Source organism: Anas acuta, chromosome 18, assembly GCF_963932015.1.
Source record: "Anas acuta chromosome 18, bAnaAcu1.1, whole genome shotgun sequence".
In the NCBI taxonomy this organism is placed as follows: Eukaryota; Metazoa; Chordata; class Aves; order Anseriformes; family Anatidae; genus Anas; species Anas acuta.
Window position 1 is genome coordinate 11,961,891 of NC_088996.1, and position 18,472 is coordinate 11,980,362.

Consider the following 18,472-nt stretch of genomic DNA (forward strand, 5'->3'; position numbering starts at 1 on the left):
TGCAGGAGAATTTCTGAGGCTCTGCGAGAATCCGAGGGTGGCTTTGTGCTCCTGCTGGAGACGAAAGGTCAGCGTGGTGCCGCTGCAGCCGGCAGGAGCCCGCTGTCGTTAGCTGCCTGCCGCGGGTGACACTTTTTGTTCGCTCCTCCCCAAAACTTGCTTTTTCCTGCCACAGCGAAAGGAATCCCCAGCCAACACAGCCCCAGGCGGCACGACGCGCACGCAGCCCGGCTCCTCACCCCGGGCTGCCTGGCACTTCATTTGCAGGATGAAATCCAATTACCGCTCCCTCGGTGCGGGCGCTTTCCCCCTTTTCTGTGTTTGCGTGCGGTTAATTGAAAGCTCCCGAGTTGTCTGCAGCAAGTGCACCGCGGGGCTGTAACTCCTGTAAGAGCCCGGGCTAAATGCAGGAGGAGCAGGAGCAGCCAGAGGGCTTGGGGACAGGGACACAGCTTGGCACGGGGCTCCTCTGGGTGCTCAGCTCTGCTGCCGAGCCCCCAGCGGTGGCAGCCACTGGTGAGCCCCCTGGGCACCCATCCCACCCCCTCCAGCCTCAAACTCGGCTCCAGGATCTCATCACGCTGTGAAAATGAGAACAGGGCCACTCTGCTCTGCTGCTTGCATGGGAAGGGGAAAACCCTGCTGTGGGCAGGGGCCGAGGGGCTGCCCGGCGTTTGCAGAAGGCTGAGGTTCTCCTCTGCCGTGCCCCTGCCTCCCCGGGCAATTCTGGAGCTGAATTAAGGCAGCTGAGCTATCCACACCTAATTACAAGAGGTTAAGCCTGGAGGTGCAGGTGTAGCCCGAAATCTCCTGGCACCGCTGCCAGCTATCCAGGCAGTGAAAGCCACGCGGGCGCCCCAAAACAGCACCAAAAGCTCCGGGAAGCGATCGCCGGCTGGAACGAAGCAATTATTGCCAAGAGCCGAGCGAGGCACAGCCAGGCTGGAAGGGACGGCAGCTCCTGAATGCTGGAGGAGAACGAACGCCCACGTTTCTCCCAGCCCTACAGAGCAGGCTGCCTGCTCCGTCTTTGTTTTGATTCCCTGCTGTCACTCCGAGCCGGGGGTGCCCTTGCGAGGGGAAACGCGGAGCTGGGAGCGCAGAGCGGGAGCTGAGCCTTCCCACCACGGCTACAGCAGGGGAGCTGAGCCTCTGGTGGAATTTAAAGCCGGTGCCCTGGCACTGAATAAAAGTCACTCTCGGAATCAGAAAACACGAGGCAGCTGCCACCTTCCCTGCGCTGACGGAGGAGCCAGCCCCGTTCCCGAGCAGCTTGAGCTGATCACGACAGCAGCCTCTTGGCCAACAAGCCACACGTTCACGTCAGCTAGGAAACCACGGCTCTTCAGAGGGCCCTCACCAAGTTTACAGACCCCAATTACGGACCAAAGCCCCTTCTCCTCCGTTCAGGCTACAACCTGAGAGAGACGGAGCTGAGAGGGGAGGAAAAAAAAGGAGAGGGGAAGAAAGGGAAGGAGAGCAGGAGGGACAGGAGACAAACCCGCAAAAGCATTTGAACAGGCTGCCTGATATTGCTTTCAGCATCACCAAGAACTGGAAAGCAGCTGCGTGTTCTCAGCTGTTATAAATTTATCTCATCTTGCACTGTTTTTTGGAGCCTCGGAGCCCAGCAGCCCGAGCCTCCTGGCTCTGCAGTTTTCCACCTACTGGCGCACTCCGTCCCTTGAATACGAAAGCTGCGACTGTGCGTGTTCCCGCAGAGCAGGAGTGCTTTAAAATGCATCTCTTGCTGGTACACAAACCAGAAGAGAAATAACAGACCAGAATTTTATTGTCTTTCGGCGTCATCTTTCTCCAAATGCTCTCAGATTTACAGTTCCTGCCCACCCCGGGCTGGCAGCGGAGAGCGAGGCTGCAGATGTTCGGGACGCACCGGCAAGCCCACAAACCCTTCCCGAAGCCCCTCCTCGCACGGGGTTTTGCTGCCAAGACCCTAGATCGCTCCAGCCCCCTGCAAATAGCACAGCTTGATGTGACAGATCTCGGCAAAAGGCACCCTGGTGCTATCTGCGAGGAGGAGGAGGAGGAGAGAGGAAAGCAGGCGGCCCCGTGCCATCCTCCTGGGGTGGCACCAGCTCAGTGCCCCCCCTGGGAAGGGACTGCAGGGACAGATGGATGGACAGACAGACAGCTGGGCCTCACCTGGGATGTTGTGGATGGTTATAGCGAGGATCATCAGCAGAATTCGCCTCCAGCTGCTGCTGCTGCCCATCGGGGAGCTGTCCTTGGGCACAGGGAACGGTGTGGGGCCGTCGGGTGGGCTGGTCCCTGCGCCCTTCCTCCTCTGGTACGGCTCCCCGTTTTCACCTTTGTCTGAGGGTACAGAGAGACAGAGCTGGGTCAGCCGAGGGGGTGACAGAGGAACACCTCCTGCCTCCCCACCCAAAAGGAAAAAGCACAAAGAAGGAAAAACACCCACCGCAGCAGGGCCGAAGGAGCGCGCAAGGTGTCCCCCCGGCTCTGTGTCAGCTTAGGGCAGGGGGGTTCCCCCCATGCAGACTGCAGAGCCCACGGGATGGTGGAATTTTGAGATGGAGCACAAATTTCTCCTCTTCCTACAGCTCCCCAGCATCACCCGAAGGGCTCACACCCACCTGCAAAACCAACGGCCCCCATCTCACGGGGACAAGGATGATGGGGACGGAGCCGGTGGGCAGCAGCTGGGGGACCCGCGGTCAGACCACGGTCACACCGTCCTCCTGCCCTGCCACCCCGCTCAGGCTGGCACCTCCATTTCCTCCACGGACAAAGGAGAGCCACATCCCTTCGTTCTGATTTCACCCTGCTCACAGAACGGGAGCACTGAGCAGCATCCAGGATTATTTGTACCACTACCAAACGCTGTCGCTGCTGTTCATGGACACGCCAGGCTCCCCCAGACCTCTGCTCCCAGCAGGACAATTACCATCAGCTCCGTTTCAACCAGGTATTTAAAACTGACACTTAAATCCGAGCCCCAGCCAGGGCTAGGAAGGGTGGAAGCAGCCCCGAGGAGCACTGCAATGAAGCTCATGGCGAACAAGACCCTCACCGCTCACCTGCGGCTTGGAGAGGCGAAGGGAGCCGCGGAACGACGCGCATGGGTTCCTGAACCTTACTCAGCACAGCTACGTGGTAAAGAAGCTTTGACACTCAGACTGTAATTCCCTCTCTGCGGATTTATGTAATTCCCTTCCCCGACTGCTCCCCTCCTGTCCCTTGACTCACCCACCCCGAGCCTCTTTTCGCAGGCACGGTGCAAGGAGCTGTCTGAAAGCGTTTTGACTGAGCGCCAACCCCTTCCCGTGCCATTTGCAGGCAGCAGAACGCCCCGCTGTCACCTCGCGCTGTGCAGAGCGTGCTTTGCAGTGCCAATTAAAACCTTAGCGTGCGAGCACTCATGCAAATTGACACGCGGGGTCACCTTGGGGGAGCAGGGGTGGCGGCAGCAACTCGCGGCTCGCCACCTGAAACACAGAAACGGACACTTGAAGGCGTTCTGAAGCGGTCCTCAAAATGCAGAAAACTAAATGCCAAGCTTCAAGCATCCGAGTGTTTATCAATTTTTGGCACTGAGGAAGCAGAGCAAAGGATGAAAAACCCTGGGTCACGGCAGCAGGAGCTGGCGTGGCTGAAAAACCCTGGGTTATGGCAGCAGGAGCTGGCGTGGCTGCGCCGCGGCACAACAGACCCCCAGCAAGGGGACAAGCGAGGCTAAAGCCCCTTATGGATAAAATTTCCTTCTTCTGCCAGGCCATGGGTACTTGCATAGCTCAGCATGCATCCCTCGGGCCCCAAAAAAAGAGCCTAATCCACAGCAGAGCCCCTGGGGTGAAAGACTTTCCAAGGAGGAGGCAGAATGCTTTGGGTGATGTTTGGAGAAGAGCGCTTACATCCAAGCACCAAAATGCCACCCTTTGCAGGGTTTTCTCTGCCAAGGAAGAGGAGGCAGCCAGCACTGGTCCGGGTGACCAGAAGTGCTCCGTGTCCCCAAGCACCACGCAAAGCCCCGAGCTGGGGCACAGCTGCCTGGTGCTGCTGACACAGCCATCAAAATCGAGCCCTGCAGCACACAGAAATGATGTGCGCCATCACCTAAATCCCCAGTGCCTGCAGCTGGCGGTTTATGGGGCTTTGTGCTGCCTGTCCTCATCCCCGGATTTGATGGGTTCACCACTAAACCGAGCTGTCCCCAAGGTCTCCCGCAGCAAGGCAGAGCAGGGGTACTGCTGGTGCTTCACCATCACAGCAAAGGCTTTTCCAGTCCCCTCTTCCAGGCTTTGATCTCCGCTCCCTGGGTGAATTTGCACTGAGAAAAAAGCAGGTTTTGCTGAACGCGTGGCCAGGAGCACTGGAGAGAAGTCACCAAGAAAGCCAGAAGTCAGCTCTGCTGGGCTTTGGTGGGCTGGGACCTCCAGCAGCGAGAGCAGACGGTTTCATCCCATATCCCCAGGAGCCACAGGGGACCAAGAGTTTTGGGAACACCGACCCCAGGGTGCTGCAGCTGCCCCCACATCCACGGAGGAGCAGGGCAGGGAGCACATGGCCAGCACGAGGCTCCTCGTGTAGCACCCCTGATAAGATTTCAGCTATTCCCACTCTGCTGACAGTTCCCGTCGAGTTCCTTTCTCACCATTATCGAGTTGCCAGAGGAGATTCATTTCACGGCTCTCGCTAATGAAAGCCAACGCCTGGGCCAGCTCCTTCGCTTACCACGAGCCCACCGCCTGCTAAGATACTAATTCATTCCCAGCACAGAGCTATTACTTGCATTAGTTTTTTTTTTTTTCCCCCACTTGGAAGCAGCTGGCGTGATATTATTGAACAAAAAATTAAATAAAAAGTTGATGGAAATCAGATTTTGTACATGCATGTTTGGAGTTAGCTAAAAAAATGGGCGAGGACCCCAGCCCCTTCCCTCCAGCCAGCAGAGAAAGGCTCTGACCAAGCACCCAGCCCCTTCCTCGCACCAAAGTGAGACAAAAATCACACCCGCAAAGGGATCGTGGCCCCAAAGGGCTCGGCAAAGCCACGGTGCCCAACGGGGCGCAGTAGAAAAAAGGGGAAGTTTATGGGAAATCAACAAACCAGACCCAGCTTCTGCAGGAGAAGGGGGCAGTTTGCGTTCGCCATCTGAGCAGCAAAACGACTCCATGCAAATTATCCGTGCATTAGCCCAGGAAAAGGCAGCGACGCCGCAATCAGGGAGGCGACCTGAGCACAATTTTCCCTGCTGATGTGTAACAGCAGGACCGCGGGCTGCATATGGCAGAAACCGTGTTTTATGTCCAATTGCAGCAGGGAAAAAGGGCTAATTACGGAGGAGCGATGCTCGGAGCTCAGTGCCAGCTCTGCGCCCACGGGTCAGGGAGGCAAAATACGGCACCCAAAGGGCTGCCAGCCTGAAACGCTGCAGCTTGGGCAAGCTCTGGGGAAGGGGAACAAAACAGTAATCGTGGCTAAGCGTGGGCTTGGCTGGAAGTCAGGGAAGCCTCAGCAGCACACTGGAGTAGTGATAAGAGTGGACCAAGGGAGGGGGGGTTCAAAGAGACACAAAGCTGACACTATCAGATCGGGGTCCTCGCAAGGACGGCGCCAAGACAATTATACGGCAAATAATTATCTGTGCCACGTCCCTTCTAAATCTTGTTCACAAAAACCCCTCTATATATTCTACTCCATTTATCATTATTGAATTTCTTCGTAAAGCCACAGGGCAAAGACTCTGCCAGAAGTTTAATTACGTATGTGCAGCCTGCTGCATTTTTCATATCCTCTGCAGCCAGCACCGGAGCAAGATAAATGGCTTTGAGTACGGCTTAAACTGCTGGCAAAATACAAAATCCAACGGACTCCTTATCAACGTGTGAAACGGATTTTTAGTTTTGATTATTTCTTAATGAAAACCGCTCGCATTAGCGGCGAGCTCAGCTTTGTTGCGCTTGCGAGCGGCACGCACCCAGACGAGCGCACGACTCGCTCGCCGCACTCAGAAATCTCCTCACTGCACTACTTCAGCTCCTGAATTAAAATCAGAGCCCACGGAGGCAACAGATCCCTCTAGCTTTCCACATCTGCTTTGGAGACCTCCCCTTCTTCCTCCTCTCCAATTAGGCCTGGGTGTAGCCGTGCTGCTCTCCTGCCGCAGCTCTCCAATGCTCTGCGCAAAGTTCAGAGCGCCTGAACGAGGGCGGCTGCCCAGAGCCCCCCTCTGCCCCACCAGGTTTCTGGGTGAGGAATACCCATTTTGGTCTTGATTCAGCTGAAAATGAACCTGAAGCCAGGCCCCTGGATGGCCCTGGGTGAGAGGCAGAGTGGCCCCAGGGAGCAGCACCCCCGGGCAGCGTGTCCGTGCTGCCTTCCTGCTCCCAGCACGAGCTGATGTCCTGGGGGAACCCAGAGCACTCAGAGCCTCCCTTGGCTGCAGATGCCAGAAGCCAGATCGTTTAGAGCACCAAAACCCTCTTCAATCTTTTCCCCATCGATTTCCCCATCAAATTCTTGTAAGGAGACTCTCTGCCTGGCCGGGCAGGGATCTATAGCTGTCAGCAACCAGAGTGCTGCAGACAAAGGAGGGACGGCTGCGCTTCCACGGCACCGGCACATCCCTCACTGGGGGCTCCAGGGGCTTCTGCCTTCGGATTAAACTTGGATGAGATAAATCGGCACCCTCAGCACGGCTCTTTACAAAGATCTGTTAGCTCCCATCTCAAAACCTTGGGAGAAAAGATGGAGAGGCAGAGCCAAGCCCAGGAGAGCCGCAGACTCGTTAAAGCCGTGACGAAGTGCCACTCGCAGGCTGTTCACACAAGTTGTTTCATGTTAACCTGCACAGGAACAGGGTGAAGGGAGAAAAGCACCACAGGAAACACTCGTTTCAGAAGCCTTTACCCTGCCACATCTCTCTTGCTGTCTCATCTACTCCTACAAAGCCCAGCACAGCCGCACCTGCACGAGCAGCACACATCAGCCCAGCCCGACACCGCGCACCTCTCTCTCATCACTTCCAGCTCTTGTTCTGCTGCATGAGCTGGAAACGTGCATTTTGTGCTGGAGCGGCTCTGCTAAAACCAGGAGAGATGAGCAAGCTTGTTCTGACCCTTCGTCTGGGGGTGGGCTGGGAAAGAGAGAACAATTTGCTAAAGGAAACGATAACACAAGCAGCTGCCATCCCTTCCCGAGGTGCAGGAAATAACGGCACGTTCAATTCTCTCCCCTAATGGCTGAGATAAATCAGGATTACTCGGAAATTTCGGAGATTCCCAAAGGCCCGGTAGCCAATCCAAGCCCCTCACATGAACGTTTGCCCGTGGAGCCATTAACATCTCTCACTCCCCGAAGCCCACGCGCTCCCCTTTGCGCCCTCCCCTCGTCTCCACAAGCCCTGGCTGCTCCATTAACTTTAAGCACTTGTAACGAACGCCTGGCAGCAGTTGTGTTTAATTCTGTGCCATATGGGCTCCATCGACGCCTCCTCCCACACCGAGCAGGTTCAGCCCTGGTTTGCTTGGGCAGAAATAGGAAAAATTCCCGGGGTGCTGGGAGCAGGGCTGCGAGGCACCAGGGCTGTGCCTGTGACCTGCACCCAGCTGAAGGTCCCCCAAGGGTGGCACACGGGGGAGCAGGCTGCCCGTGGCACCGTGGGCACCCCCAAAAGGCACCCAGGGCTGCTCAGCACCCTCAGCTCGCACCCCACGGGCAAGGACGGGGAGCGCAGAGCCAGGCAGTGCTTCCCGAGGCTGCCCATGAGGTGTCAGCAGCTCGTTAGCAATTAGCAGAAGCAGGTCGGGCTCAGCTCTTGTGCGAGGCGATGCCGGCCAGCACAACCCTTCCTTCCTCCGACTGCCTGCTCCGGGAAGCCCTCGGTGGCTGGTTTCAACCTGGCATCTCCCTTCTGTCCTCGGAGCTGCTGCCCTGCGTGGTGAGGCACGGAGCAGGCAGGAGGGCAGCTGAGACAAGGTGGCACACACCTACACACACCCACACGACACCAGGGACTTGGCACAGGGAGCTCCACCGGGGTGGAGAAGGGCACAGGGATGAAACCACGCTGCAAAATCAACCCCAGATCCCACCTCTTGTGCAACAAAGAGAAACTGGGTGAGGGCCAACAGCAGCAGGAGTGGCTCTGAGGGGTCCCAGGACCACGGAGACCTGCAGCAGGGGGAGCACCACGGCACAGGAGAAGGGTGGCACCGCTCCCCAGCTCAGCCCTCCGCACCGAGCTGCCGGGTGCCAGCCCCTGCTGCCACCCTCCCATCTGCCTTCCTTCAATTTCTGGCCACGAGGGAGCCCCAGAAGAGAAACCTCATCAGAATTAACAGCCACAGCCCTCGGGAAGCCGAGCCAGACGCACGCTCGGAGCTGCGCCCACGCATCGCTCGCGGTACAGCGGCGGCACGCTCTGCCTTTCGAGGACACCGCCATCAATCTTTTTGCATCTTTTTTTTTTTTTTTCCCCCATTGTTTCAGGCTCTTTTCGAGGACTGCTGCCAGCACCTGGCTCGGGAGCTGTCAGCCCAGCTGTTCTCCCCAGCACAGAGCGCCCAGCTGATGGGGAACACCAGGACCCGGAGCCCTCCTCGCTCGCCCCGCACCTCTCCGCTCCTGTTCCCCTCGGGCTCCTTCTGCAGGAATTTCGGGGAGCCCCAAAGGAGCAGATGGGTGGCAGCGAACAGCTGCTCCACGCTGCTCTTATCTGGCACCTCCGTAAGAGGTTTTAATTACTGTGAGTAATTAAGCACCGCACCTCTGCTGGGAGGGCTGCTCTCCCTCGTAGGCAGGTACGGGGAGGGCACCGCGCGCCGCAGGCTCCCAGCGAGGCGGAGGGGAGCAGGCAGGGAGCTGAGCCGTGTGTCTGCTCCGATCAGAGCCGGCAGCACGGAGCAGAGGAGCTGGAAATGGAAGTGCAGAGGGAGAAGGCTCTCGTTTAAGGAACGAGTCCCCAAACGCCAGGAAAGCCCAGCTGCTGGGGAGGCTGCACGCAGAACAAAGCCGCAGCACGAGGAGCTCCCTGCAGTTGCCCGTGCTCAGAATAAGGGCGCCTTTTAAAAATATCATTAATTTACCTCTAGCAAAAGCAGCAGAGAAGCGCAGGGATCAAACCCACAAAGCAGGCAGGGAAGAGGCTACCCCTGTCACCGTGCTTCGGCTCGGTGAGAAGAAAACACCCCAAGTGCTCAGAGATGGCAGCGTGGGCTCATTGCCCCACATTCCCCAGCACAAACCAGTGCCATCAGCCCCACCATCGTGCTGGGGACAAAGAGGGCCACCTGTGACACTTATCCGCACGCCGCGGTGACTGCGAGCCCAGGCTGCTGGCAGGATCTCACCCCTCTGGTCCCCCCCCTCACATAACAAATTCATTTCCAATGTTTCTGGCAGATAAAAGAGGTCCCTGCATCTGCTCAGGCTTTCAGCATGGAAGATAAATAGAGAGTGTCATGACTCACTGTCTATTAGGAGCCTTCATTTATCCAAGCGTGCACAGGAGCTTTCATAAAAGGTTGTTTAATTCAGCATGACTGACTACCACTTGCTCTCAGACACACGATTATTGCCGGGATCCGTCTCAAGTTTGGAGTCAGGAGGATGCTGGAGCACGCCAGCCTGCCCTGTGCTGGCACCAGCCCCCGGTCCCACACCTCCAAAAGGCTGCAGCTGCCCAGGAAAAGGAGAGCCTGGAGCCTGCACCCACAAAAAAAATGAAAAAGCGCACAGGGAACAACCTGAAAACAGAGCCCGGAGTAATGGGGGAGAAGGGAAGGAAGAGCAGAGGAGATGCTGGCTGGAGCTGCAACCAATGTCATCCCCACACCTTCCCCAATTCCCTTTCCATCCCCAAAATCACAGTGTGCTCCCACTGCTCCCTGGGGACCCGTGGCACAAGTGGCAACCTGGTGCCTGCAGCCGTGCCACCCGTCTCCCTCCCTCCCCAGCCTCCCCCACTTTACCAGTGTCACCTCCATCCCCGCAGCCCTGATCCTGACACAGAAACTTCTCCTCCCTGCAATCCATCACCGGGGACGGGTGAAATTGGATGGAATTACTGCTCTAGCCCTCCGTGCCATCCTTTATCTAGAGCAGCCAGGCGGTACACGGACCTTCCGTGCCGCCCCACTTCATCTCCCACCGCCGGTGATCCTTCAAGCTGCCACGTGCTGCCTGTGCTGGTCCCAGGGAGCTGCTGCTGTGCACTCGGGCACGCTCGAGGACGGGAAAATGAATCCATAATGCGGCTCTTAATTCAGACAAAGAGGCACTTGAGAAATGCAATAAAAAAAAAAAGAAAAGGGATGAAACAGCAGAGCTCGTCCCAAGTTTGTCCTGGACAAACCAAGCCTCTGGAAATCCCAACCAGAAGCACACAGACAGCACTTTGCGCCTCCACAGCTGCAAAAATTAATTCCCACCACCCTCAAGCCCCTGTCCGTGGCAGGGGTGATGCCTCAGCAGCTGTTCCACGAGGAGGTGGAGGAGGATGGAGGTGCCCAAGTTTGGAGCAGGGTCCCCAGAGCAGGGGGATCAGCAGGGAGCGAGCGCCTGGTGTGGGATCAGCCTGGCCCCATCCCCAAAAACCAGCAGGTATCTCACCAGGACGAGATGCAGCGACGTGGCTGAGCTCATCACGGTGACCCTGCTGCCACCAGAGCCGTGTCCTGGCGAAGCACCGAGCCCCGAGCAGAGGTGACACGGCACCAGCCAAGCACGGGGTGGAAACCTGCAGTAAGAACGAGGCCGAGGTGTCGCTCGCCCCTCGGGGTGGCACAGCTGACTTCGTGTCAAAATAGAGGAGGAGGAGTGCCAAAAGCCTCGCCACTCGAGGTCTGCGGTGTTTAAAGATTAATTTCGTGGGGAAGAGCAGCGGCACGACGTTAGATGTAATTACATGCACCAGGTCCTTTTAAGCAAACTAATTCATGCTAACTTCCAAGAGCTCTTTAAAGAGTTCCCAGTAGATGAAGCGTATTGCTGAATCATTTTATGCTGGATTTTTACACATTCAAGTTAATTTAATCACTCCATTTCAGAGGGCTGAGCTGTGTTCAGATCTCCGATCTCTGGCAGGGAACAGCTTCTTATCTTAGCGGGCTCAGACACACCGAATTTCTGAAGTTAGAAGGGAAGGAAGCCCGGTACCTGCTTAAAAGGACACCGGGCTCTTATCAGGAAATGAGACGGGACCGAACCAGCCTGCAGCGGGCTCAGATGGTGATCACAGAGCTGTGGAGGAAAGCATCGGGCTGCTGGTGGGACGCGACCCCCCTGGCGCACGGGGATGAATTTCGGAGGGCCACATCACGAGGGGGTCACACACGAGCCGGGCACCCCCTGGTCCACAGGAACACCTCCCAGCAGAACAACGAGAGCAGTTTGTGCAAACAAAGAAGCAAAACGGGCATGGCGCACGGGACCCCCTTCCTCCAACTCTGAAGAAATCGCTCCTCGCGGGTGGCAATGCCCACGGGGAAGAAAATGCATCAAAAAGCTTTGTCCAGAGAGCAGGAGACACCTTCCTATGCTGACAGAAGGACCCCGGGCTTTTCCTTCTTTCCCAGCCTGCTGTTATCTTCCTGACGTTCCTATTTTAGGCAGCCCCTAGGGTGAAACCAGGAAAGCAAAACCAGGGCTTGACCTGCAGCTCACGTCAGGTGGGCAACGGCAGCAAAACCCTCTCCAAATCTTGTATTAAAAAGGCTCTGAACCACCACCACCATATATTTATGGGGATTAGCGAGGCTACTTTTCCTTTTACCCTCGAATCCAAAGCAAGTTGACGTGTCCCAGCCTGGGGTGAGGAAGCTGAGGATGACTCAGGCTGCAGACCCACATCGGCCCCCCCTTCCTTCCTTCCTTCCTCCCTCTGCTGCAGTGCAGGAATGTAGCTGGGAGGCACACACTGGCAAAAAAAATCCTTAAATTTCCCTCTAGTATTTCCATAAAGGACCATTTTCAGCAGCTTTTATCTGCATTTCTATAAAAGAAAAACCAGCACTAAGCAGCCAACTCCTGTTTCAAGTCGAAGGCACTGCTGATTCCTGCATGAAGAGGTCTCCGTCGCTACTGAAATTTAAAAGCCAAATTTCTCAGCCACCCCGCCACGCTCTCGCAAAGCTGCTGAGGTCCACCTGGAGAACGAAGCACAACTTCCAAAAATTTCACCCTACAAACTGCGTTTTCCCAGCTCTTCCCCCACCCACGGCAGAGCCAAGGCTGGAGCAGCACCGGGCCACCAGCTCCAGGAGTACAAAACTCAGGATATGGCACAGGGGACAGTCCCCACGTGCACCCAAGAGACACGCCTGGGCAGAAAGAGCCCAGAAAGTGCCTGAATGACTGCTTTTAAACCCAAACTCTGCCTGCAGATGCCACGAAGTGCCGCCTTCTGCTTGCAGCAGAACCACCCCTCCGCAGCGCCCGGCCGGATCCCCTCGCTAACAAAGAGGAGCCACCCGTTGGCAGCAAAATCAATAAATAAGCAGCACTTTAATTACACGTAATTGCAGATTCAGTGCGATTCCGTAATGACTCCGAGGCGCTTCGCACCATCTGCTGCGGCAGATCCGTGCCGGGGCTCTGAAGGGGAGCAGCCGCCGCTTGGCTCCGTCGCCGCAGCCGCCCCGGGGGCCGAGCGGCACGCACCGAGGGTGCGCAGGGCGCACCGGGGCCGGGGGCGAGCAGCCTCCTGCTGCCGTGCCGAGGCACAGATGGCAACCACCAGGCTGCAGCTCCAGGACTCGCAGAGAAAGACGGTTCAAAAAAAAAATAAAAAATAAATAATAGAGGTTTCTTTGGGGCTTGTAAGAAAAAGCGGTGAGAAACCACCAAGCTTTAAAAAAAAAAAAGGGGGGGGAAAGGGTTTTGTTTTTTTTTGTTTTTTTTTTTTTGTTGTTTTTTTTTTCATCCGGAGCTCTCCAGAAGCTGAGTGCCAAAGCCCTGAGGCAGCAAGGGGGAGGTACACGGAGTGCAGAACATCCACAGAAGGGGCGAGCACCAACCCATGGCAAGAAACTGGCTGAAAACATCGCGCTGGGCACAGCTCTGCTGCGCTGCACCAAGCCTGGAAAGCAGCGGGGTACAATCAGCCAGAAGTAAGAACATCAACTTTTTTTTAAATCCGTTTTGTAGGACAAACACTTAAGCCATGGGATTCAGCACCCAAATTGGGATTAATCAGCACAGAGAGGAGGAGCTGGGGGTGCAGGGGGCTTGGAGGCAGCAGGAGGGGCCGCATCCTGCACCTGCCCGAGCAGCGCCGTGCCTCCCTCGCAGGCAGGGGCTCCTGCTCGAGGTGCTGGGGCTGTTCCAGCTTCCCTCCTGCTTCCGTGGCCCACTGAATAAAAAAATAATAAAGAAATAAAAACAGGAAAAGCATCGCTGGAGCTCTCTGCTGCAGCTCTTTTGCGTGGGAACGGAGATGGAGAAGTTCAGGGCGCTGTCTCCAAACAGGGGGCTGCGACGCGAGGACAGCACAGCCCCCTCTGCTCTTGCTCTAGCTGCCCCCTTCCAACACCAAGCAGCAGAGGAGACGAAGAAAAACAACCAGGAGGCCAACAATCACCTGCCCAGCCGGGCTGAACGCCGCTTGCACCCCGCACGGGGATGAAATGAAGCCCTCATTTAAAAGAGACCGCTGAGAAGGACATTAGGCGACGGGCAGGGTGGCTGAGCAGCCAACCCATTAGACAGGCACAGCTTGAAACTCGAAGTCATTTCAGCCCAGCAGAGCCCATTTAAAAGCAGAGAGACGCTCTCTAATTGGGGTTATTTATTCGGCAGCTCTCCCGGCACAACAGAACTCCCACACAGACCTGCTCCAGGCTGGGCGAGGACGGGGCCACGGCCACCAGGCACGAGGTCGCCCGGGTCCCCTGGGCATCACCGAGCGGCTCCGGGATGGGTCAGGAGGTGTCAGAGAGATCCGAGGCAGGGCAGCTGCTTCAGAGCCATTCTGCCTTTGAAAAGGGGCAAAATGAGAGGGGAAGCTCTGCTGTTAGGGCAAGAGCACCAGCAGGAGCTCGCTCCCTTCAGCCACCGGCAAATTCAAACGAAACAGAGCCAGGGCAGAGGTCCGGGTGCTGACAAAACCTCAGCCACAGCGCACACCTTCCCAGGCAGCCGGGGCTCGGCGCAGTGCAAGACCCACAGGAGCACAGCCCCTGCTACCTCTGCCTCTCACAGAGCTTTCTGAATTCTTAAAAATCACCCCGTTATGGTGCTGCAGCCCCTGCTCCAGCCCCTCGCCAGGCACCCCTGGGATGGGCACGCACCCGGCCGCACGAGGCACTCCTTTCTCAAGGCCAGGGGCAAAACAGCTGCAAACCAGCAGCCTGGGATTTTAATGGTAAAAAACACAACATGCAAAGACCCAAATATCTCCTTCCTGCACGGCTCCGCAGCCCAGCGCCACCCCAGAACCAGCATCCTCCCGTGGCACAGGGGAGCCCCCAGCACGCCGGGGGCAGCTCCGGGTACGGGTCCCCCCAGGAGGAGCCGCTTGCAACGTCGCTTCCCAGGGTAGCCCGCGGAGCCAGCTGTCTCCTCGCCAGCCTGTCGGGATGCACAGGCACTAAAAATAACATCGAAAATATTGATAGTGCTGAAGTCACCCTGATGTCACTGAAGACAGGCGTGCGCAAGGTGATGGCTGCGCTGCAGCAGCTCTGGGATTTGCATAGCATGACTAACATCAGAGTCTTCTGCAAAAAACATTGTTCGAGCGCTCTAATCCTCCAGCTGACATGCATTCAGCTTGTCTCCAAGCATCTCTGTCCAACAAGAGGCTGTGAAAGCCCCTGGTAAATGCTGGCCCACCCCCGCGGTCACCCCGACCCGCTGCCAGGCGGCAGGAAAGCGGAGCTCACGTGGCCGGCCCCAGGAGGGCAGAGCAGCTGCCAGAAGTCTTGAAGAATTCTTCCTCACACCAAACTCTTGAAAGCAGACTGGCCATCACGTCCCACCTGCCCGTGAGCTATGAAAACAGACAAACAGGTACGGACTGAAGCAGGGTCAGCGGGCATCGCGCAGGTCGTGTGGCTGGGTTGGCCTGGAACCGGTGCCCAACAGTGGGGCTGGCCCTCCCCAGGATTTACAAGCCCCTAAATGCATCACCGCAGGCAAAACTTGGCCGCTGTCACCTCCAAATATCTCCAAAAGCAGCATCGCTACTGCTCTCCTCCTGTCCTGCTCGTCTCCCTGCAGAGGGTGACCTTCCCCTGTTAGGGCGCACGGGGCAGAGGGGTCCCTGCCACGAGCTGCTCTGCCTGAAGAAATCCAAGACCCTCCGAGGAGCTGAACAGTCTGAAGGTCCAAGCACGTCTGGCACTGCTCGGCTGAACAGCCACGGAGGCTTTTTAGTACCAAAAATTATGCTTGTAAAAGCACATTAATAATTAAACCTCCGTCTAATATATTCATGCGGTTGTTGCATAGCGCAAGTAGTAATTAACATTTAAGTATCAAGTACATGAAAACAGATACGGACAGGTTCAAGATGAAGTTCCACTACAATGGCTCTGAAGCTGTTTTTCCCAGGGCTGCAAGCTAAAAATAAGGAAGCCAGCCAGGTCCGCACGGTGCCCACGCTGTGTGTTTGCATGCAGCACACGCTGGATGTCACAGCTACGCAAACAGATGTACCCATAAAAAATTCCAGCACACGTTTAAGATCCCACCGCCTGCTCTGTTTCTCCACCAAACCTCTTTGGTCACCTTCATTTCCCAATTCCCACGTGCGCCTGCGGTGGCTGTTAAAACTCCTCCAAAAAAAAAAAAAAAGGAGGAAATTGCAGTAATTGTACGGCGCCCTGCACCAGGGCGCTGCGCTCACAGGGTGCACGGCTGTGCCCGGGGATCACACGGTGCCACCATGTGCACAAAGGACACCCCTGATCCTCCTTGGGATCACGGCAGGGCAGGCTCCCCATGCCTGCAGCCCCATCCCCACAGCCCCATCCCCACCATCCCCACGCCCCAGGAGCTGCAGGGTGCCCCCAAAGGACACCGGAGATCCAGGGCAGCGCAGTCGCACCTCTGCACGTGGCCATCGGGTGAGACAACTCTACCTGGGCAAACAAACTTCTTTTTTTATATTATTTTTTTTTGGCTTTCTTTTGCTGTTCCTTACGAGCTGAGTGCTCTGAGGTGCAGGATGACTTCTCCGCTGCGCCCTCCCCTGTGAGGCTGCAAAAAATAAAACCCAGGGACCCAACCCCACAAGGTGCCAGCAAGCAGAGGGCTGGTTCCACCACCCCGAAGAGCAATTATGGCATAAGCGTGGTGTTTATCAGAGCAATCAATGCTCGTAGCTGGGAAAGCTTCCTGGGGGGGAGGAAACAAGACATCGATTTTTAGCGAAAAGGCATGTTCTGTCATCCTGTGCCATATACCACGCGGAGAAGGCTGCACGGAGAGAGCCTGGACGTGAACGACTGTCTCAGGCCACCCTCACCTGAAATGGAAACGTGCTGGAATTGAAATCAGATGGGATGGAAAAAAAATCAGCACCACAAATCACACGAGGACTGCCGTGATTAGGAAACCAAACCCGCTGCCCTCCAAAGAAATGCACCAGAGCCTCCCCGCCTGCTCCATGGCGGGGACACCTCGCTGAGAGCTCCTGGCTGCAGCCCGCCAGCTGCAAATCAGAAATGGGGCCAAAACCTTAAATCCCCATGTTTTAGGGTCATGGGTTCAGCCCCACAAAGGCATCCCAGAACCCAATCCCCAGTCTCAGCCAGCATGTGGGGTGCCTGCTGGACCTCTGGGCATCTCTTGGAGGATCAGGACACATTTGTGCAGCTCTGCAGAGATAAAAAGCCCTGCACGAGTGCCACGAGCTTTTATGCGATAAAAATCCCTCGTGGTTCCCCCGTGCCCCTTTGTGCACCCAGAGAATCATCACCCTGATTTTGGAGAGGTTTGCGTTTGCTCAGAGCTGGCTTGAAGCAAAGCAGAGAGTGGAAGCGCCCAGCACCAAGCAGCAGCAGGCACAACAATTAAAAATCCCAAAGCAGCACAGGCTCTCCTATAAATAGACCCCCCCGTGGCCACACCGCGAGGCACGCAGGTCACCCGGAGGTGTAAGAACCACAAGCAGATCAGCACACTGTCCATAAATACACACACAAGGGGCTGGGGACTGCCTCAGCTCCTCTCAGGCAGGTTTGGGATTGTCCAAATTCCCACCCCCCCCAGTTACAGACCCCACGACATGCGCTTTTACTCCCTTGAAGACGCATCATCCCTGGTGACGCAGCTGTGCTGTGTTTTTACACACTTACCCTTAAAATCATTAAGTTTTAATGCGGGGAACAACCCATTTCCTGATGTAATTTATTCCCTTCCCTTAATTCGCTCCGTGGTACGTGCCCTGCTATTTCTTTTCTCCCTGCATATTGCTGCTGCAACTCGCAGCCACTGCTGGGGATCCTGATTTTTCATTCCACTCCCCAAAAGCATCCTTAGGGTGAATGAGAATCACGCCTGTCCCCACTCAACTGAAGAACCATATCAAGAAAATAAATGAATTATTGTGCTTATTGAATGAAGACAAAAAAAAAAACACAAAACATCCACTCCAGAGGCAATGATGCTGATTGCTGGTTCAGTTCAGTTTAATAAACCTCGAGATTTAAGGGTTTCTTCGAGGCAGCTGCAGGGGAGTGGTGGTGCTCTCCCAAACCTCATTTGTGCCAACCCCCGTCCAGCCCAAACCAGTGCTGGAGACGTTCCTGAGGGATGTCCCAGTGCCCTGTTACCTCGCTAGGTCAGGAGATTTATAGCTGGAGGAGCAGTTACAGCACCAGAGCCCCGCCAGCACCGCGCTCACGCACGTGTGCGCACGCTTGTCCGAGCTGCCAGAGCTGAATCACCAGGCTGAGGATGGAGATGAGGCTGAACAGCCTATTTTATAGGGATGCAGCATTAAAAATCGAGTGAAAAGAGGTAACAGATTGTCAGGTGTGGCCAGGAAATTAAAGCTCCTTGATAACACTGCACGGAGGTAACGAGGCTCAATTTGGGAAATGAGTCCTGCGATTATGAGCCCTAACCCACAGAAAGCGCCTCTGCTTGCTGACTGGGCTGATCTCAGAGCACGGGTCCTACCCAGCACGTCACTCAGCAGGCTTTAGCAAGTCTCCTGGATTAACAAATCGTGCTCAAACGGAACAAGAGCAGAGCAGCAAGCACGGAGCAGAGGCTGCACCATCCCTGGCACTACCTGAAGCCCAAGCAGGGCTGCGCACGCTGCAGCGCCTGGAAACTCCTCGCCTCCAGAGCTGAGAGACAGCTGGACTGCAGAGCAAACAGCCGAGCAGGAAAGCCACATCCTCGCACTATTCAATCTGTGCCTGTGTTGACACAGGCGGGAGGAGAGGTTGACAGGAAAAGGCACTTCACCGACAGAAGCCTTTCCGTCCTCAGGTAGCAGCTGGCCCCTTCCGAGGCAGCGCGGGATGCACGAGGCATT

At 56.2% G+C, this 18,472-nt stretch overlaps 2 protein-coding genes across 4 annotated transcripts in view; one reads left to right on the forward strand and one right to left on the reverse strand.

Annotated features, from left to right (window-relative positions):
* The window catches only part of RPL38 (ribosomal protein L38), a 289,914-nt gene that overhangs the window by 102,550 nt on the left and 168,892 nt on the right, over nucleotides 1-18,472 (forward strand). The gene's annotated exons all lie outside the window — the stretch shown is intronic.
* SLC39A11 (solute carrier family 39 member 11) overlaps nucleotides 1-18,472 on the reverse strand; it is a 74,857-nt gene that overhangs the window by 28,256 nt on the left and 28,129 nt on the right. For all 3 annotated transcript variants that reach the window (XM_068655410.1, XM_068655409.1, XM_068655408.1), the window contains one exon: nucleotides 2,164-2,334. In XM_068655410.1, the coding sequence (XP_068511511.1) occupies nucleotides 2,164-2,334 (171 nt within the window). The remainder of the gene's footprint in view (nucleotides 1-2,163; nucleotides 2,335-18,472) is intronic.